Source organism: Scyliorhinus canicula, chromosome 2 (assembly GCF_902713615.1).
Source record: "Scyliorhinus canicula chromosome 2, sScyCan1.1, whole genome shotgun sequence".
In the NCBI taxonomy this organism is placed as follows: domain Eukaryota; kingdom Metazoa; phylum Chordata; class Chondrichthyes; order Carcharhiniformes; family Scyliorhinidae; genus Scyliorhinus; species Scyliorhinus canicula.
In genome coordinates, this window is record NC_052147.1 from 261,325,757 (window position 1) to 261,348,369 (window position 22,613).

Here is a 22,613-nt window from a genome sequence, read left to right on the forward strand (position 1 = left end):
AACATAGAACATAGAACAGTACAGCACAGAACAGGCCCTTCGGCCCTCAATGTTGTGCCGAACAATGATCACCCTACTTTAAACCCACGTAACCCGTATACCCGTAACCCAACAATCCCCCCATTAACCTTACACTACGGGCAATTTAGCATGGCCAATCCACCTAACCCGCACATCTTTGGACTGTGGGAGGAAACCGGAGCACCCGGAGGAAACCCACGCACACACAGGGAGGACGTGCAGACTCCACACAGGCAGTGACCCAGCCGGGAATCGAACCTGGGACCCTGGAGCTGTGAAGCATTGATGCTAACCACCATGCTACCGTGAGGTGTTCAGATGGGACATTAAAGCAAGGCCCCATTTGCATTCTCAGGTGGACATAAACAATCCCATGTCCCTATGCCAAAGAACAGCAAGAGTTGAGTGGGTGCACTGACCAATATTTATCCCCTTGAGTAGCATCACTAAAGCATATCATCTGGTCATGATCACACTGCTGTTTGTGATAGCTGCCTGTGCACAATCGGCTGCCACTTTTCCGACAACAATGACTGAATTTAATATTTAATTGGCTGTAAAGCAGTTTGGGATACCCTAAGGGCGGTCAATGGTGCCATATAAATGCAAGATTTTCTTTCTATCAGGAGGTAATTTGCATAAGGCCACATAAAAACTACTCCCCCATTTCCTACCAGGGGCAGTGATAGTGTGGGGTTAAAATATATTATGCTGAGTATTTGGCCCGACTCAATTAACAGCACTCTGATCCTCGATTTAGAAAGTTGTGGACATGAATTTATCTTCAGTGCAGGAGTTGGACATGTCGCTCGAGTGGACCACTGAGGGAATGCTGCATTGTCAGGGGGTTTTTACCTTTTAAAAAGCCACTATTGGATCTGTGCTGTCAACACCCTTTCAGGTACCACATTGCAGATCCTAAATCATTGCGATAAAGTTCCTATTTCACTTTTGGCTTTGGAATGCACTACCTGAGAGGGTCGTGGAGGCAGCGACAAATGAAGTATTCAAAAAAGAATTAAGACTGTTATCTGAGAGCCAAGGGCCAGTGTAGTCACAATGGGCCAAAAGGACTTTAACGGTGTCAGATAGATTCTGAAGGGTATGGGGAAAGAACGTGGGAACATGCCGTTGAGATAGAAGATTAGCCATGATCACATTGAATGTCAGAGCAAGCTCAAAGGGCCTACTCCTGCTCCCGATTTTTCAATGTTTGTGCCATTGCAATTTGGTGATTCCTTAAATCAGAGCCCTCTGATGACAAACCCTTTTGTCCCTGGGAATAACATCTCCTTACTTACTCTATCAAAAGCCTTCATAATTTTGAACACTGTTGTGCAATCTCTTCAACCTCCTCTGCTCTGCTTTCTTAGAACAAACCCAGCTTGTCTAGTCTCTCCACACAGCAAGGACTATTTGATTTAAACTTGCTTGGTCTTATCTGCAGTAAAAATGTACTACATTGACATATTATACCTGCATGTGCAGAAATAACTGTAATAGCTGTGATGAGGGTTTTTTTTTATTTGGCAAAGAAATACGTATTCTTTGTAAGAGATCATAAGCTTTAATAAGCTCAGATTAAAAATACAGTTTAGTGATCAGGTACAGAACAGTCTGCTTATTATAAACAGCTTGAATAATTCTAATTGGTGGTTTTTTAAAACAAAGAATTATTGCAATAATTTACATCAATACTGGATTACATTTTCCAAGGAAAAAAAATACTATACTTCAATAAATACTGCCAAAACATTAGAATGGACTTACAAGTTTCAACATTCAAAGAAAAAAATGTAAGACGCTCTACCGTTTTTGAAAACATTTTATAATTTAAGTTTACAATACCTAATACAGAGAAGCTTTTGCCAGCCACTATATAATACCACCCTAAAGCATCATGATGCACCAATCGTAAAGCATTGTTTAGTGAAGAAACCAATTGTTTAGTGGTGTTCAATGGAATGACCTTATTTTGCAATGATGGACAAAGTGCAACTACAGCGCTCATTCTATGTTCAATATTACTTGGACAATATTGCCCCCACCACAAGTCCTTAGAAATACAGCATCCCTGAAAAATCTTCCCAAGAATGAAGTACAATTGTTATTTTGCTTGCTGGTTTACCTTCTTCCTTTCTCGCCCTCCCCCACCCAACAAGCTACTGTGCCTATCACTGGTATGAGGCCCTCTCAAGTCTGTGACCTGGCATCCCTTTAGGAGTTACAGGGCTTCACAAGATTATCTTTCTCACATATTCCGATGACAGCATCTACATCCAGCTTTTTTCAGGTCAAATCATTCCACTTGCTGAACCCACAAGGTCCCGCACATAATTGGTGGAGGGTATCTTTTTCAAAGGCTATTTGAGACACGTTGGTATGTAAATGATGCTGTGCACTGCACGTGGTCCTTTCATTTTCTGTCAAAAAAGCCTTTCATTCCACATCATTGTAACATCGTCTGACTGTCTCCATCTGTTCCCCCAAACCCCACCATCCTCACATCACAGTGCAACTTCGAGCCTTGTCTTTCCGCAAATCCGGGGACACTGTGGACAGTTCTGGTCTGCTGGGCACATGTGAAATCCTTTTTGTGGCTCGCTTGGATTGGTTGCGTTTGACGTTTTTATTTGGCTTGTTCACGCAAGCCAGCGTTGCCACGTGAAAAATGTCCCTTACGCTGTTCTCTGATGACAACGATGAGCATTCTATATATGTTGCTGCTCCAATCTGCTTGGCCATGTTGGTGCCCTGAAGAAACAACACATTGTGGATTAATAATAGATCAATTGCACGGCCGCAAAGACATCATAACACTTAAAGGGTGGGTTGGAAACTCAACGTCAATTTTTATAATACCGAATCTTGAATAATCTTTATTAATACTAATCTTGGGCAGCACGGTGGCTCAGTGGTTAGCACTGCAGTCTCACGGCGCCAAGGTCCCAGGTTCAGTCCCGGCTCTGGGTCACTGTCCATGTGGAGTATGCACATTCTCCCAGTGTTTGCGTGGGTTTCGCCCCCACAACACAAAGATGTGCAGGGTAGGTGGATTGGATTGAACACGCTAAATTGGAAGAAATTAATTGGGTACTCTAAATTTCTTTTTTAAATTAATAATAATCTTTATTAGTGTCATACGTAGGCTTACATTAGCACTGCAATAAAGTTACTGTGAAAATCCCCTAGTCGCCACAATCCGGCGCCTGTTCGGGTACACTGAGGGAGAATTCAGAATGTCCAATTCACCTAACGAGCGCGTCTTTTGTGACTGTCAACCTTTTCAATGGAAGTGCTGTCGTCAAAAACATATTGTCATGTAATCTATTGACGCAGTTCTTTTGGAATGAGGTGGTGTTTTGGAGCAACAGAAGGATCAAGGTTTTTTTCTAAGGAGAGGGGCGCCGTCAGCAGATTTGAAGGATGGGGAGGGGGGGGGGTGCATAGTATCAGGGGAGAGAGAACTATTAACAATATAAACTAACATGGAAGCCAGGAAAGGGAAGTTGGCATAGTCATGACCATGCTGTGCTTTGGTAGGTTATTCAAATTGTTATTTTTTTAAACCTGTACACAGGTAAATTAATATAGGACATCTGGAAACTAAAAACTCCATTGGGCAATGTGCCAGGGCATCATGCATTGGTCAAATGAGCCTCCACATTCACCATGCTATCCCCTGTTTGAAACAACGATGTGAGATAGAACTGATGTTATTCGTTGATATATCTCCCTCACACTTGAGCCCTCCCTATTAAGTGAGCATTAATGAACCCTGTTTAGTACTGAGTGCAATTTGCAACTTCCAAGCTCCTTCACATTATAAATGGTCTGCCATGAGGATTTTCTCCAGGATTTTAATCGACTATCATGCAAAGAAATTACTGCTGTAAGATTCAGAATTCAAGCCATAACTTGGTCAGGAAAACAGGCTGGGTTTTTATTCTTTATGGTGATGTAGCCCTCAATGTTTCTATCATGAAACACATGCATTTTAATATTATCGCAAAACACAGATAAAATGGCAGCGACACAATCATAGGTAGTGGGCTGGTTTAGCTCACTCGGCTAAATCGCTGGCTTTTAAAGCAGACCAAGCAGGCCAGCAGCACAGTTCGATTCCCGTACCAGCCTCCCCGGACAGGCGCCGGAATGTGGCGACTAGGGGTTTTTCACAGTAACTTCATTGAAGCCTACTCGTGACAATAAGCGATTTTCATTTCGTTTCATTTCATATTTGCATAGCTGTTTACTTTGTGCTGCATGTAAATTTGGTGTGCAGCATGGGGATGGGAGGTGGAATGTTGGGCTCCTCAGGAGGTAGTCCATTTTTCCTCACTATGCCATAGTTGAATACCAGGGACATCAGTATTCGGAATCGCACCAGTTCATATCCTGAGTAAGCAAGAGTAGATGCTATCCCATTACTTCACTGCTGTTTGAACTTCAGTCGAGTGCAACAAGGACTCTGGGTTAATAATTTCCATTGCGTCGAGAGCACACTTTGAGAAGCACACCAGCGATAGTCATTCCATTGTACCAGCACAATAGCCGTCATTGAGCAATTGGAAATCAAAACCTACCTGATCGTAGGACACAGGATTCTGGCGGTGATTGGACAGTTCCACTAAGGTTGTTAGGTCTGTGCGCAGATCAGATTTGCAGCCAACTAACAAGGTTTTTGTGTTTGGGCAGAACTCCTGGATCTCACCTTTCCACTGAAAAGACAGGAAACAAAAGATAATGAGGCTTTGTGTGAAATAAAGTCCAGTTCTTTTCAAAGCTTCTGCTCATGGTTGCAGTATGTATTTAAGGACAATGTTAAACAAAGAGCTATTAAGCATAATTTAACAACACGTTAACACTCAAGGACATACTCTCCAGGCAGAAGAGTGTAAAAAAAGTAGTTAATTGTAGAGGATATCAAGATGTATTATGGTGTTTATTACCATAATACAACAATGAGTTGTTGTGCCTTAACTCACTCAAGGACAAGCAAGAATACACCACAGGCTCAAGTGCCAAGTCTGCCTCGTGAGCAGATCAATTTTTGTTGAATCATTTACCATAAAAGTGAACAATACACAGTTATAGAACATGGAACAGTACAGCACAGTACAGGCCCTTTGGCCCACGATGTTGTGCCGACCATTTATCCTAATCTAAGGTCAACCTGACCTACACCCCTTCAATTTACTGCTGTCCATGTGCCTGTCCAAGGGTCGCTTAAATGTCCCTAATGACTCAGACTCCACCACCTCTGCATTCCATGCACCCACCACTCTGTGTAAAGAACCAACCTCCGACATCTCCCCATGATCCCTCGTGACAGCCATTTCCATCCTGGGGAAAAGTCTCTGGCTATTCACTCTATCCATCATTTTGTACACCTCTATTAAGTCACCTATCTTCCTTCTTCGCTCCAGTGAGAAAAGCCCTAGCTCCCTCAATCTTTCTTCATAAGACCTGCCCTCCATTCCAGGCAGCCTGGTAAATCTCCTCTGTACATTCTCCAAAGCATCCACATCCTTCCTATAATGAGGTGACCAGAACTGGACACGATATTCCAAGTGTGGTCTAACCAGGGTTTTATAAAGCTGCAGCAAAACCTCGCAGCTCTTAAACTCAATCCCCCTGTTAATGAAAGCCAACACACCATACGCCTTCTTAACAACCCTATTAACCTGGGTGGAAACTTTGAGGGATCTATATCCGTGGGCCCCAAGATCCCTCTGTTCCTCCACACTTCACAAGAATCCTGCCTTTTACCCTGTATTCAGCATTCAAATTTGACCTTCCAAAATAAATCACTTCACATTTATCTAGGTTCAACTCCATCTGCCACTTCTCAGCCCAGCTCTGCATCCTGTCAATGTCGTTTTGTAACCTGCAACAGCCCTCAACACCATCTACAACTCCCCCAACCTTTGTTTCATCAGCAAACTTATTAACCCACCCTTCCACTTCCTCACCCAAGTCATTTATAAAAACCACAAAGAGCAGAGGTCCCAGAACAGATTCCTGCGGGACACCACTGGTCACTGACATCCAGGTGGAATACTTTCTATCCACTACCACTCGCTGTCTTCTTTCGGTCAGCCAATTCTGTATCCAGCCAAATTTCCCTGTACCCCATGCCCTCTAACTTTCTGAATGAGCCTACCTCTTATGGATCTTACTGAAATCCATTGCACCACATCCACTTCAATGCGTCTCGTCACATCCTCAAAGAATTCAACGAGGCTTGTGAGGCACGACCTGCCCCTCACAAAGCCAAGCTGACTATCTTTAATCAAACTATGTTTTTCTAAATAATCATAAATCCTACCTCTCAGAATCCTTTCCAATATTTTGCTCACCACAGTTGAATGAATGAACTTATGACATTTATAATATTTAGATTGCTTGTTAGCCATTTGCAAATGATGGAAAGATAATTGTGACGGATGAGTCACGACCTACTGCTCTTTTCTGTTCTTAATGAAATGGAATTCCATCAAGTGTACAATAAACAGCTTGTATTTAAATAGTACCTGTCAATTGGGCAAATTTCCCAAGGAGCTTCATGGAAATTGACCAATGGATTACAAAGAAAAATGCACACAAAATCAAGGAGACATTATGTGGCTTGGTTGAAGTTTTTTTTAAAAAAAGGAACAACATCTTAACAGTAGGGACAAAGGGGCAGAAAGTAATGGAGGAAATTTGAAAGCTTGAGGCCAAGAACACTAAAGCCAAGTTTTTCCAATATTAAGGTGAAGACATCAAGCGTTTCACAAGGGACGCAAGAATGTAATTTAGGTAGTGGAGGTTAATTGGTGGTGAGGGATGGAATTGTTGGGCGAGTGTCCAGATGATTTTAGTATTGGAGAAAGTTGCAGAATGTGAGGGATGTCACCGTGGATAGCTTTGAGGATGGGAATTTCTAAAAAGGCAAGGCACCGGTGGATTTGTAAGTCAATGCATGTCAGTGGACCCGGACTCATGATCAATCAACAGGACTTGGAGCAAGTTAAGATTCAGGCAGAAGAGTTTTGGATTAATTCAAGTTTACAGAGAGGAGAGAAATGTAGGGGGTCAGCTGGGGAGCATTAAAATAGTCAAAATTGGGACTAACAAAAGCATGGATGTGGGTTTCAGCAGATGAGCTGAAGCAGGAGTGTATATTAGAGGTGGAAACAGGCAGTCTTTGTGATTGAGAATATAGAGGTCAGAACCATAGACGATTCCAATCGGGCATTGGTTGAAATCTCTGGTTTAGCTGGAGATGTAGGCTGTGGAGTGGGGTGGAATAAGGACAAAATGATCATAATCGTTATAGTTGTACAATCAGTATTATAATGCCCATTAATAAGATCAGAATGTGATATCCCACCGCAAAAGTGTTAACAATCCGAATTCTGAATTAAATCCAGTGGGGTTACACTGGACATTATCTTCTGGCCATTCCTGGCTGGCGATGACCTCCCCGCCAACGGTGACGGTGACCTTTCCAGCAACGGGAAGCTCCGCTGACAGCGATGGGACAAGATCCCACCGCCAGCCCATGGCTGGCCGTCTCCAGAGCATACTGGTCCCGGAGGGAAAGAAGAGGGGTTGCTCTTTACCAAAAGAGAAATGAGCTTAAATCAAATTGCTCTGTGGTTGATTTCCCTCTGTGTGCTATTTTCAGCTCAGTGGTAGATATGCATACAATGCATTTCTGAAAGTTCTCTGCTAACAAAGCAATGGGTCAAGTTAAAGCAATGCACAGAGGCACTTAGCTCAACCCCTCATCTAGCTCAGGCTTTGATAGTTTGTTAATAATCTGAGTTTGTGCGCTGCTGCATCCCCACTCATATGAATCCGAATACACAAGACATGGCCTTTATCTTAGGCAAGCTGCGTGAAATGGGATTTGGTTGGTGAAAAAAAAGTTGCCAAACTCATGCGAATTCATGTGAAGGGCAGGGGAATGACAAAGAGGTGTGGGGAGGGGGGGGGGGGGCAGAAAGGGTTTGTTTCATTAGCTTCTGTGCCATTTGGATCGGTAAAAGAACAAAAATGACACGAGAGAGGAAGGAGTGGAGGCTACAGATCAGCCAGTGAGAACATAATTCTTATGAATACCATTGGAGGACTATTAAAAAAGAGAACAGTAACAACAAAGTACAGCTTCTGAAAACATGTTCAGAACAGACAGATCCATGGAATGACAGAAGGTCAATAGCCACCCTTCTGTAAAGGAAGGACAAATTCTGAAACATGAAACTTTATACCTCTTTTGGCCTTCAATTCCCTCATTATTGGATATTTTCCCCCCAAATGGCTTTAATTTTAGAAAGGTACTTTCCATATCTCTACTATATTTAAAATGTGCAGAAATACTACACAGAAATTGAAAGCCTGAGTAGACAGGCATGGGGGTTTTAACAACTTTGAAAATGTGGGCCAGCTACACTCAGTTCTAATGCTGGATGATCTTCCGGACGTTGAACACCTCCCTTACACAAATTTCCCTTTACAGCAATACTCGAGACGGGCAGGCAGACTTGGCACAGCATGCATCATCCCAGTGACTCAGCCACTGATCGTATGCTGCAACGAGTCGAAGTCCACAGCTGTACAACACTGCAAATAAACGGCAGCCCCTCCGGCAGCAGGAATTCAAAGCAAAGCAATGTACACAAAGCTATTATTTGAAGGTTTAATAAAACTGGCACAGCTGCCTCCTTTCCACAATAACCTGAACAGAAGGTTGTTGAACAAGCAGTGACATTCACTGCAATTATCACTCAGCTCCTCGTTCAAAATTAATCCAAGTTATTGGAAGAAAACAGTTTTTAAATTCATTGATTTTTGCTTGCATTTGTTAATATTGTTGGTTTCTTGCAAAAAAGGGCAGATAATGATTTGCAATTGGCTGTAATACGACACCAAAATTAAATACAGAAAAGCCAAAACCTAAATAGGGTCAGCATTTAAATTGTTAAAAGTGAGCGAGAATGAAATATCTTCAGGCACAGCACTCATTGTGAAGAATTTGCACATCATCTTAAAAGGTGTTCTTCACCCTTCAGAATCTTTTTGATTCCATTGTTTTATGTTTCCAAAACTGAGCTACCTTGAGATTCAAGCACTGCTGTGTTGAAATTATACTGATGTCATTATGCACCTCGGTGGTGAACACATTTCCAGGGAGTGCCAACCACATCGCAATCTATGATGTCATTGACAAGTTAGGATATCAGAGCAGAAATTATTTAACAAGAACGTCTTTGAAGCTGAAGCAAATGTGTTCACCAAAAAGACAGTACTGTATGTTCCCAATACATTTTCAGAAAATGTTCCAACTTGCCCGTACAATACTGTATTTAATAAACAATGCCAAATAGAGGGTAGCATAGTGGCGCAGTGGGTTAGCCTTGCAGTCTCACGGCGCCGAGGTCCAAGGTTCGATCCTGGCTCTGGGTCACTGTCGCGTGGAGTTTGTACACTCTCCCCATGTTTGCGTGGGTTTCGTCCCCACAACCCAAGAGATGTGCAGGCTAGGTAGATTGGCCATACTAAATTGCCCCTTAATTGGAAAAAATGAATTGTGTACTCTAAATTTAAAAAAAAGAAAACAATGCCAAGTAGGATACCAAAAAAGGTATATTTCTCACATGACTAACTTGCTGAACAAAAGTAAAGAGAAAACAAGTTGGTGAACCGAGGATTTTGAAGTGAAAGTGGTTGAGGTGCCTCACTCTGGGCTAGGCACCACTTAAGGGAACAAGGCACAAAAAGAGTGCGAGTGCGATTCTTCGACACAATATGACAACTACATGATGGAATACAACTTATGTTCCTTTCGGACAATTAATTTCTCCTCTCGATCAAAATGTTTTGTGTTGAAGTGGAATATGATCTTTGGTGCACCTACCTTCTTAAGCACACTGTCAAGGGTCTCTGGGCGACTTATATCGAAACAAATCAAAACGGCGTCAGAATCCGGGTAGGAAAGCGGCCGGACATTATCGTAGTAGGGAGATCCTGGACACAAAACAGATCCAAACGGTCAGTCATATGCAAAGTCTTTATGCAAAGCACAACATAACAAGCAAAACCTCATCTGCTCATCTTTGACATTCGTTATTTCAGCAGCCTTCATGAAAGTAACTCCAGAATTCCCCAGACAACTCATTTTAAGCACAGCAATTTAAAGAAGTAACATGCAGACAGCTCAGGTGAACAGCGCGCTTGGACCCTGAAGGCAGCAAAGTCAGGTATGCCAAAAATGGTGTTAAACAATTGAAAATGTGATTGTCAGACTATTTAATCAGCACATTGTCAAATACGCAAATGATGCTGAAATCAGCTCATCAAATTCATGCTATTTAAAGAATGATACCTCTACTTTGTTACCGGATGCAATACTGGTACTAAAGCACAAAGAATGTTCTTGCATTTATATATCATCTTTCACATCTTCACAGCCTTCCAAAATCCCTTAACAGATAACAAAGTACTTTTGAAATGTAAATCATTGGCTCCGAATTCCCAAGGAGACTTCCAGATTGGGGCATGAATCATTGTGCACTGCTGCTCCCAACCTGGGAGAATTGTTGCCTTTAGATTTCTGACAGCAGGGCAGCACGGCACGAGAAGCCTCCTATCTCAGTGACATCACTACACCCCCGCTCCACATACACACATATGCACACACCTTGTTTTCCCTCACTTCTTGGTTCTCAGACCTTCTCTATACAGCAGTGGTGTTGAGAAAGCCGGTGCTCAGGCAAGCAACAACAGGCCAAGCTAGATGAAATAGTGATGTTTGCAGACATCACATGATCAAACCTCAAAGAATACCTCCAGAGTTGGCAGCTTAGCTTTAGTGCAGGCAGAGATGGCAACTAATTTGAGCACAGCATGATCCGACCAAAGTCAAGATAAATGAATAGGCAACCTGCATTAGCGATGTTAGCAGAGGGACAAATGTTGAGCTCGGCACAGAAGGACTCCCTTTCTCTCCACTGAATAGCACAATGGAACCTTTTACATCTGCTCACACCTTTGTAACCTAAAGATTTGACTATCCAAATTATCTCCTGGTTGGCCTCCCATCTTTCACCATACATAATGCAAAAGTATCACTCACCCATTCATTCTCACCTGAGAACAGCTCAAGTTATAAAGCTCCCATCCTTCCCTCAAATCCCTCCACAGCCATATCTCCCCACACCACAATCTCTGCAATCCTCCAAGTCTGACCTCTTGTGCATCGCTGATTACTTAAAAGTCACTCCACTACTAGTGCCTAAGCATTCAGCATCTAGCCACTAAGCGTTGGGAAATTTTACTCTGTTAAAATGTTTTACACGAATATTGGCATCTCTTCCTTCACCTCTTTTGAGTATCAACACTTCCTCAGTATGGCTCTGAAATGTCAGCCTTGATGGTGTGTCGAAGTCTCTGGGGTGCAGTTTGATGCAGAGGAAAGAATATCATCATTGAACCTTTATTCAGCAAAAGTGCTATGTAGTAACTAAAATAAGCAAATCACATTTAAAGTACTTTTTGTTTTTGAAAAGCTAAAAGCTGAATATGTCCCCCATCCTAAACCATAAAATGGACATAATCATGGTGGCTTTCTCTTATTTTAGGTACTGTGCAGCCGGAATGGCACATAGCACACAATGGCCTTCTGTTGTAAAAAGAATACATTTTAATTGCAGGTTGCAACGAACATATTTTACGTCAAGAATGGTGAGTAATGAATAGGAAGGAATGCAAAGTTTGGTAGCCTAAGGAACTTGATGAAAATAGGTCCATGGATCATGGGCTTGCTGGCAACCCCCTGAATAGCAGCTAGCTTGATCCAGTCCTTAACCAGTTACTGAGTATTCCAATAATAAAGAATATTCAACTGCTATTTTAATAATAGCACTCTGCATGTTCTATGGAGTTAAGCACCAGAGCTAACAGCTTATATACAAGTTTACTATGTGCTCTGACCAATCAACTTAGCTGATCTAACTTACTGCCCTCAGTTAGTACACCAATGAAAAAATCAGTCAAGAATCTGTTTTCTAATCCAACCCTGCCGCTTCTGTCAAATTGTGAAAATTGGTTCTGCCATTATTTTGTTTAAATAATTATTTCAGCTCGGAATTGTGTACACTTCTTGGAATTCTGTCAAAACTGTACTTTCATTATATGACTAAAAATATTTTATCATTCGTCCAATAAAGTGATTTCATTAAATTTGATAAAGAGGGTTAATTTACAAGAGGAATGAGTGTGGTATTAACATTGCCCTTTGTTGAAGTGCTGGATGGATGAAGGATGAAACGTCTGCAATGACAGTGAAGTCAGGCTCTGAAAGCCTAGTATCACTTCAGCATAAAGGATCAGCTTAATTTATTGGTCCTAGAAAGTACATTAAAATGAGAGGCAAGTTATTAGCTGTTGACAGGGGTGTCTGATTGATCTGCCTTCCCATTTTACAGGGTTTTTATTCTCCATTTGCTTCCTGATAAATACTGCTGTGCCTTGCACTGCAGTTTACATTTGCAATACCCATCAATCAATGTAACTGAGGATCTGAAACGTGCGCTGGTAGAGTGTCAAGGCATCATCTCCCTCATCCAGTTGGCTAGACAGTCTAGTTGAATGCACTGCTTCAGTTACATTTTGTTTCTAAGTCAGTCTTCCTTTCCTGTAATCTTTACTGGACCAGTGGCTGTGGAAACTGAACTTCTGTTGTATTGGTATATTCGAGCATGAGGAGTAGAGAAAGAGAAAGATACATTCTATGTATCAGAATGCTAACCACTGGCAAGTAAATGGCCCTTAGCCATGAGAATCATCTTCTACACTGGTGAATATCACTCAAATAAGAAGAGTACCACTGATCAGGAGCCTCTCACATCCGTGAATCCAGTCACATGTCCATTTTTATGGGAATGGGCATTGCTGTAGTGATGTCAATACCCGTGAGCTTTTCGCTGGGTATTCCAAATGACACAATTAGTCCTGATACAATGAGGTGGGCAAGCACCTGTGTATCAACCACCTGCATCTACGTGACATTCTCTGGAAAAAAAAAAATACTCCGGGGTCGGTTTGCGGCCCACGATCGTTGGAGAGAACAGTAACATGGGCGGAAAATCCGGAGAACCAGGAAACTCTATTCGCTCTGGAGATTTCACATTTTCCAATTTTTCCCACCCTGCGGCATTGCCATCATGAGGTTCATGCCAGCAAAGGGTGAGAACCTCATTTTAATAGATTTTAATCAAATTAAATATGACTAGCCAGCCCCCCCCCCCCCCCCACTGAATATTCATAGGTGCCCTGGCACAGGTCAGCACTGCGGGGCAGGTACTGTGCCAAGCAGAGCCAGAGGACAGGACCTCATGGGAGCCTATGGGCTGGAGGCATGCCTAGTTACCACATTGGTGGTAGTGGGGAATCTCTGATACCCCAGAGGCGAAGTGAAAGGAGTGGTGGGTGGGAGGAAAAAGTTAAACTTCAGTACTGATCTCGGTGGAGCGAGGTGCCGGTTCATCAGTCCCCATCCCACCAGAGTGACGGCGTAAACCCTGCCCTCTCATTTATCTCTCCCTCAGAGACTTAAGGGTCTGGATTGTCTCATCCCCCAGCCGCGATTTCCACAGCCGTGCGCCATTCGCTGGCGGCGGGATTCTATCTTCCCGCTCTTTGCCAATGGGGTTTCCCTTTGTAACCACGCGCCAGCAGGAAAAGTGAGTCACAACAACTGGAAAATTCCAGCCAAGATCTGCTAAGAATACTGGTCTGTGCAATTTTTCAGTCTCAGCCTGGCACTCAAAAATATGGTAAAAATTGGCGTTCCATTCTCGAACACTGGCAAAATATGATCTGGAGTGAGATCTCTTGGGCGCGATTCTCCCAAAACGGGAGAAATCGTAAAGCTGGCGTCAAACCCGGGCGGGTTTGACGCCAGCGCGCCCCTTCCCGACCGGGAACCGATTCTGGTCCCCGGTCGGGGCTAGCAGCCCGACGCCGTAGGCTCCGGCATGACGGGCTTAACGAATATCGTTAAGCCTGCTTGCCGGAGTTAGCGCCGGCTGACGCATCATATTACGTCAGCCGCGCATGCGCGGATTGGAAGACTCCAACCCGCGCATGCGCGGATGACGTCATCGCGTATTTGCGCGAAACCCGCGCATGCGCGGGCCGGGTTGCCCCTCAGCCGCCCCGCAAATGGATACTGCGGGGCAGCGGAAGGAGAAAGAGTGCGCGGGCATCGGGCCCGCTGCCCGCGATCGGTGCCCACCGATCGCGGGCCCATGGCACCCTTGGCACGGCCGTGGTACTGCCGTGCCAATCGGTGCCATGGTTATGAAAAGCGAGTTTGTGACGCCGTTTTTACGAACGGCCAGACCAGGTGTGTTTGCCGTTCGTAAAAACGGCGTAAAGGGCTGGGACTTCGGCCCATCGAACAGCTGTGAATCGCTGCCGGCCGTAAAAAAATGGCATCAGCGATTCGGATCGGGAGTTGGGCGGGGGAGAATAGCGGGAGGGCGGGAAAAATGTCGGGAAGGCCCTCCCGCTATTCTCCGACCCGTCGTGGGGGTCGGAGAATTTCGCCCCTTATTTTTCATTCTGGCTTAATACTTACATTGCTTTACCTCGTTCAACATTTAAATGTATTTCACAGATCTATATTTTTCCCTTCAGTAATTAATCCAATCCCGCCAGCTGGATGCAATTTTATTAGAATTTCCCCAGTGAAGCAAAAGCTAATTTACTCCGAAACTTCGCAGATGTTCCCGTGTGAAATTAAACAATACAATGAAAATATTGCCCGATCTTTCAGACTAATCACCCGAGAATAGCATTTAACACAGTTGCACATGGCTGCTGTAAATGCCTTCAGCAAGAAAATAAAATGGGGACTCAAAATAATCCAAGGAATATTGGACTGCACTGATACTTTATAATCTCTCCGTTCCTTTTGTCAGCTTTGCTCTTCAAGCTAAATTCTTGAAGTCAGGTGAGGGGGAACTGGCGAGGTTCAAATTCTTGAAAGACTATTTAGTGGCAGAAGAAAGGAGCCTACGGTGATGTGTTTAATCAAATTACAGGTCTGTTCAAGCAAAATAATACTTATTTATTTCTTAAAGCTACTCGAGGAGCTGGGGGGGGGGTTGAAAAATATTCACTGATGATCAAAAGAAGCCATGCTGTGGAGATGCCGGCGTTGGACTGGGTTGAGCACAGTAAGAAGTCTTACAACACCAGGTTAAAGTCCAACAGGTTTGTTTCAAACACTAGCTTTCGGAGCTTGTAATATAAAATGCAATGCAGTAGTTCAGCTAATAGAAGTTCAATGTTTCTCTCACCTGGGACATCAGTGAAAATTGTTCAAAACCATCTCCTCCCACATATTTAAGGCACAGGGAGCATTTTCAGCTATCAACTCGTGAAGCATAACATAGAAATTATGGCCAAGCAATAAGTTGCAGAAAAGCAAATATAAAGTTGTAACTGTGAATTGAAGTTTCACCAACTGTCCTACCATAGATTAGTGTATGTGTGTGAAGGGGGGGGGGGGGGGGGAAAGAGAACGAAAGAGGTTTTAATCCAATAGTCCACACAGGCTTTGTCATCAATAGATAACCTTCACTCTAAGTTTACTTAAGATTACAGCCACACTGAAATGAGACGATACCACGTCATTGGGTCTAATAGTCCATGATAGAAATTCAATTATTTCGCAACTTCTCATTTGCCCAGAGCTTCAAATGCAACTTATGCAATTCATGCTAGCATATTTATATAACTGCCTCTCTCAACTTTTGCAGGAAAATGCAATGTTGCATAAGGCAGGCTATTGAATAGTGCCTAGCCATTAACTGAGAGTGGCTAGTTATCAGCGTGCAAGCATAATAAATTTGTTTAAACCAATTTGAGTGAAATACAATCAGTACAGGAGTTGTAGTTTGTTTGAGGCAAATGAGCCCAAGCATCTGTTCCCTGCAAAGCAGTGTGTGAAACATTGCTGTGGAGAATTAGAGTCAATATTGATGAAAGTGGTCGAACAGCTATACATTATCAAGTATTGAAGGTTCCCAAACTACCTTAAGTGATCACGCAGGCATTATGCACACCATTTTAGTGTAATCCATTTCCAAAGGCACATAAAAACATTAATTTAAGCAGTTAAAATTAAAAACGTCTGATGATACACACTGGCTAATTACTGGAGAGGATTGAAGATCAAAGCATCTTCTGCAGACCCCATCATCTACAAAGTAGTCACCCTATTCAAGATCAGATAGAATAGGGCTCATGTGTTCTTCAAATATCTCCCTGCCGGAGGACTGGATAAGAGAATATTGATTTGGATTGGATCTAGTTAAGACAAGATAAGTGATCAAACGACTGCCCTCTGTCTGTGTGATAAGTTTATCTTGACAGGAACAGAATCTTTGAACTTCTTTTCCAAAAGTAATTAGCTGCAGCCACTGAACTCACCAAGTCAATAGTTTTTCCATATAAATTTCAATTCCTGTTGCAAGTATCAGTTTCAAAAATGTTACACATATCCCATTAGATAGTTTCTAGCCAAAGTTTTATTTCTGGAACCATGGCTATATTTTTCAACAACATTATACTCAGACAAAAAATAGACGTATTTGGGTTGCTGGGTAAGAGTGTTTTGCAATACTATCCCAATGCTCTATTCAGTATGTCTAATGTGCACACCATTTGGAATCATAGACATACATAATGAGAATTTCTCTACAATTTCCAGAGTAAAATGATAATCCTATGTTCCAAGGTACAAATATTGTTATTAAATCGATCATTGTCTATTTTTTCCCGGGAACAAAGAGGTCATGTAATGATTACAAATTGTGGCAAGAACTAATAAGATTAGTTGCAAAGGTTTGGGAAACAACAGCTCGTGATTCTCGTAATGGAATCATTTATATTGCCAATTTATGCAAAAGTCTCATTATAAAATCTTTGGGTTCATTAGCACACCACAGACATTAAACTTCTCAAATATTTCTGAGACTCAGGAAATCCTGTTGCATATTGGATTCTCATTAGGTGATAAAAAATTTAAACAAATATGAATTAATTACAAGCTTCACAGCAATTTAGGAAAATGTGTCCTGTTCCATGAGGGGGTTATTTTCCAATTACGAATCATAGTGCAGGTGTATTTACATGAAGGAATGCTTCATTTGACAACAAATGGACCAATTTCATTATCCGTGCTGGAGCTCTGAAATTTATTGGTATTGCTTTTGAGTGACAATCCATTGTCAATTTTTATCTGAATTTAAGCAGGAATGCAGAAGTCTTGTGATTCTGGAGAATTCTTGCCTCCTGGTAAAGCCTTTGCTTTGGCATTAGAAAGAAAGTGTCCTAAAAGCAATCCATCCAAGGTTTCAATCTGTTCAAAAGCCTTTGCTTCAATCCAGTGGGGAATGCTCACGGTGTTATGAATTACATAGCTAATTTAGTGGCCCAGCACGGTGAGGGACAAGTAACTAACTGGCCCATGGTGGGCAACACTGTGGCCCAACAGAGTATTGCAGGTAAGGAGCAAGAGAATTCAGCCAATTACATCTTGAATATAATCTGGAAGAACTCTGATTATTTTGAGTGCAGTTGAAGGATAACCAAGTCATTGATATTCCCAGCTTGTCACTCCTTGAAGAAAAATAACACTTTGATGAGGGTGATTATACAATCGGCTTTAAAACAAGTAAAACAGCTCTTTAAATCCACCCTATTTTAATAAGTGCTCTCTGTTCCAATAGGGAGGACACTAAAATCTAAGCACTCAATTTAGTATTTTAATGCAGCACATTTATTTTTTCTAACATTTGGAATATCAGAGTGCCAAGATGGAAGTCTCCTTGGCACCTCATTATAGTAGTACTAGATTTATTTTTAGCCAAATGTCCTTCTGAATTATCTCCACACAAGTTAGTTGTTAGATACCTTTTAATCAAGAGGCAACATATGTAGTTAGTTCTGCATAACTTACAAAAGAGACTATTTTGAGGAAGACAATTTTAATCATATTTGGTTCAAGCTGTGTGCCCTTCAATATAATTTGTCACAACAGTCTGAATTCCAATATCTTAATAACAGGCAGGCATATTTACAAAAATGTTTAGTGCTTTGTTCAAAACGGATCCAGTGTAATGGGTACAAAATGTGTTCATCCAGTGGGAGTCTTGAAATGTTGAGGGCAAAAAAAAAAATCAGAAATCTAATGAACAAATTGTACGGTATACAATTCTGTCTTTGGAGTAGGGACCAAGTGTGGTGAAAATGCGAGTTCTGGAGTTAAATCTCCTTTGTGGGGCCCGCATTGTGCAGAGAGGCGAGAGTCCAAATGACAACTCGTTTGTCTAGGGGGCGACATTTCTCTTCACTCTGCCTCTTGCCGAGAGAGGCTCGAGATTTGGGCTCCAGACACTTCTTGATGGCTTGTCAACGCAATTCCTGACATACCAGTCTGGGAAGGGAAAATTCCAGCACCGTTAGATCACATTTGCAGCCACGGCTGGCTGGCACAAGCCTCTGCAAGCAGCCAAACTCCTCTGGTGGTAATCAGGGCAGTTATCACCGCTCCTCGGGCGACTTTGGTGCGCCTCAATGCTCGGACGCTGTGGCTTTTCAGACAGTTTACTGCCAAACCGCATACTGAGGTTGGACTATTCCCATCCGTGTCAACAATCTTCCAAAATGTAATTCAATTATTGGATGAAATGTAATCCAGCGATTATAATATGTACATCATATATATATACAAGAAATTTTATATATAAATCCTGTGTACTGGGGGGGGGGGGGGGGTGCTGATTTCAGTACACCGAGATACAATTAAATCCTTGTATCAGTGAACCTATTCGTGTTTATGTGCAAGAACACGCCATCAGAATGTATTTATATAAACATTCCCAAGTCTCTTAAAAAATAAAGCACCTCTCCAGTGTAGCCCATCCCTCCCTCCCGTTGAAGCTGGACTACCCTTGGATACATTATGGATACATCAGTGATTGAACCCCAGCAAGGAACGGAAAAGCACATTCCCCAGCTCCCAAAGCCATTGATTTGAAACCTAGACAACTGCAGCCGGCGCGGCTGGAATAACGCCCCCACTTCTGGGCGGGCAACACTTGGATTAAACTTCTCGCTATCAGAAAGCAAATCTGCCCCATCGGCCTGGGAAGCCGAGAGATGCTGGTGTGTGTGAGCAATACGGCCGATTATTCTGTGAATTCCCGAACAATTCCTCTAAAACACAAAAATTAGCCCATTGTGTTGAGTTTAGGGGGTTTAAAATTAGTGTTTGAAATGTCCTCTTTGGCTGATTACTCGTCTTCCCAAACCTCCCTCTCAACCAGCAGCCAGAGTAGCAATTAGTGAATTAAACCATTTGTTTTTTTTTTGACAGTTAAACTGAAAAGGTGATTGCCCAAGTTGCTGCCGAATAAGAGAAGGCTGATTTCCCCACTGAAGTGCTGGAAAATGCGCTGGCTTGGAGGATGGAAGTGAACATTCCCGGAGCAAGGATCTTCCTTACCTGAAGTATCCCAGAGGCTCAACTCTATCCTTTGTGTCTCAATCTCAAAGCTGGCTGTATAGTTTTCAAACACCGTGGGCACATAGCTCTGGATACAAAAGAAGGAAGAATAAATTACACCAAGAAGGCATTATAAATGTGAGAAAAAGAGACAAAATTGTGTTTGAAAGAAGCGCACGTGTTAAAAAGATTAACAGGAACCAAAACAAAAGGCTGCCGTGAAATAATTTAGAAATGAATCCCAAACAGTGTGGAAGTGGATTAAGGGCACGGGTGTGAAAAGTATAATAAAAACGATTTTTAAAAGTGTGGGATTCTTAAGTTTTAAAAAAATCACCCGAGCATTAATTATATCACAGACACTCAATCAGATCCAGTACATACCTCTGGGAAACAATCCTTAGCAAAAACGTGCAGCAAAGCGGTTTTTCCACACTGGCTGTCTCCAACCACAACTATTTTACACTTGACGGTCTGATTATCCATTGCGTTTTTAGCGAGTTTCTGGCTTGGTCTTCTCTCCTTCATTGACGTGGATTTGGAAGGGGTTTGAAAAAAAAATAATAGGAGCAATAATAATGGAATCTCGCCGGGTTGCAGATGACAAGCCGCCGGTTAAAAGTGGAAGGTGATGTGCTCGGCTCCGTCCGCACAAAACAAAAACTCCGATCTGGCTACCTTCTCTCTCCCTGCCTGCCTAGTGCTGGATGCTCACCCGCGACCGTCTGTGTTCAGGGTGTGCGCACCTCCTGATATAACATCTGAAAGAGCACGGGGCGCTTTTTGGAACAGCCCTGGATGGAGACACAAGCAGCCCGTCTGTTTCTCTCCCTCTGCTTCCAGAGGCTGCTGGAGTGTGTAGTCCAGAAGCTCAGCCTGCACCGGGCTGGGGAGGAAGCTGTGAACTACAAACAGCGCTCCCCTCCAAGCGCTCTGTCAATGACAGCCGACAGCCAATCCCGCCTCTGCCCGCCGCTGATTGGCCGCCCTTCCATTGTGACGCAACCGCTACGGGATGTTCATTGGCTGATAGGGAGCCGCCTTATTAACATAAACCTGTCACTCCAGCTCCGGGAACTGGCTGCTCATTTCCCAATTCATGACCAGCCAGCAGCGGAGGAAGGTCATGTTTCTCTCTGCCTGTGCCCAGCTTTCCACGTTAATACCCAAATGTTGCAACCTCCAAAAGGAAAAAAAAAACCCTTTCTTTCCCCTTGTCCGCCGACGCACGCATGAGACAAACCACAGTCTCTACTCAGTATCACAGACCCTGCAAATGTGCTTTGACAAAGGGTCATCTAGACTCTTGAAACGTTAGCTCTTTTCTTTCCCTGCTGGGATTTTCCAGCATTTTCTTTTTGGCTGCAAATGTGACCCTTCTTCCAACTCGAAGCCCTTTGCGGAGAGGGATTCACTTCCACCACCGCTCTGGGTGAACTCAGCCTTGCTATCAGCAATCTCGCAAAATAAAAACAGCAAATGCCGGATAGACTCAGCTGCTCATCCGAAACAGAGGCAACATTTCGAGTCCGATTGACCTTTCTGGAGAAGCAGTATTTTGCTTTAATTTTGGTCATATCACACGCACATGGGCTCTGATATGGGTTCGGGGCTCGGCAGAATATCGGAGAGTCTGCAGCAAGTGCACTGTGACTGTGGAAGCTAGTACACCCGAGTTCCCGTTGTGATACTAATGTACTTAATTACCTCCAGATCGTTCAACAAGGTGGTTTCTATGTCATTTCCCCTCTTTGACACTAGCGAGTGCTTGTGCGCAGTTCTTCCAGCTGAAAGGGAAACTTACTCATTCACTCCTAGTAAAGCCACTTGTGATAAGTCTACCTGTAAAACCCTAGCTTTTTCGATCGGCCCGTGATTCAGTGACACAGGGTTTTGAAGGAAATAATTATAAATCTTGGTTTTTTTAAAGGCTGGAAACACTTGTCAAATCCCTTTCGAATAGGGGAGCAGGTCAGGTTCAGACCTGCCCTGTTAAACCTTTCAGGAACTCGTGCTCAGGCACATTTTCCGGTTGGAAACCGCAGAATATGCGAACAGAAACCATGGGTCTGCCTGAACATGTCATGTCACAGTGCTGGGAGAGGGCACACAAAAGAAAAACACCCATTCCTCTCCGCCAATTTTATTTTTCTTCGGCAGACAATGAGCAAAATTCGCCTTTAACTGTCGCCCTCTTCAGTCTAAATGAAGGTCTTGCTTTGTAGCCCGGGGGAGGTGGCTGAGGAAAGTTGAACACAGCAAATCAGAGGCTCTGTTAACGAGAGAGAGAGACAATGTAGGCAAATGTATTAAGACCAACGACAATAGTAGAGAGATCTGGTAGTATTCGGCTGGCTAAAAGAGTAAAAGGCGACAAAAGTGCCACCAGAATTAGTAGAAAGGTCGCCGTAGGAGGTGACACTGAGAAAGGCACAACAAAGAAAATGACAGTAAAAAATGCTTCTGAAAAAAACTGGTGGTCGGAGGGTGAGATCAAAGAGTTGATTGTTTTATGCAGGTATTAAAACTGGGGGTGTAAGCGGCAGGGAGATTCCTGCTAATGTGCGGGAGGGGTCCTGTGTGGGACATTAAAGGCTGTATTGCTCAATCGCCTGTATTGAGGAAGTGGAGAAACTCAATTGGTCTGTTTTCCATGTCGTGAGCAGATGCAAAGTTTAACCAGCTGAGGCTATGTTTGGGATTCCGCCCACCAGTGGGTGGCTCCCTCACTAAATTTGGAACGGAACCGCAACGCACATCAGGAACATGATCATTTTAGAAGGAAGGTGCATTCCCACAGGGGCTGCTCGCCAGTAAGAGTCTCCGGGACAAAGGATGATTGATGTACACATGGCCGCTCCCACTTTTCCCAACAGCCCGCTCCGCCGAATCTTTAACTGGTGGAACCTCACCTTATATATGTATTTTAAAAAATCCTGACACCTATACCGCCCAATCCATTAACTCACTCAAAATGACAAATGGTTAGGTTTGTGATGGGCCAGGGTTTCATAGAATTTAC

At 43.1% G+C, this 22,613-nt stretch overlaps 1 protein-coding gene across 1 annotated transcript; it reads right to left on the bottom strand.

Moving 5' to 3' along the window:
* Window positions 1–1,565: 1,565 nt before the first annotated feature.
* rnd3b (Rho family GTPase 3b) lies at window positions 1,566–20,399 on the bottom strand. The gene is made up of 5 exons (XM_038789998.1): window positions 19,976–20,399; window positions 19,592–19,679; window positions 9,929–10,038; window positions 4,608–4,742; window positions 1,566–2,775 (listed from the first exon to the last, which is right to left on the bottom strand). Exons 1-5 carry the CDS (start codon window positions 20,117–20,119, stop codon window positions 2,524–2,526), a joined length of 729 nt encoding a protein of 242 aa, XP_038645926.1. The 5' UTR covers window positions 20,120–20,399; the 3' UTR covers window positions 1,566–2,523.
* Window positions 20,400–22,613: the final 2,214 nt, after the last annotated feature.

Coding starts and splice junctions, on each gene's coding strand:
- rnd3b (XM_038789998.1), bottom strand. CDS start 20,119: ATGAAGGAGAGAAGACCAAGCCAGAAACTCGCTAAAAACGCAATGGAT. Junction 19,680..19,975: donor CTAAGGATTGTTTCCCAGAG/GTATGTACTGGA, acceptor TTTTGTATCCAG/AGCTATGTGCCCACGGTGTT. Junction 4,743..9,928: donor TTGACAGTGTGCTTAAGAAG/GTAGGTGCACCA, acceptor CTGTCTTTTCAG/TGGAAAGGTGAGATCCAGGA.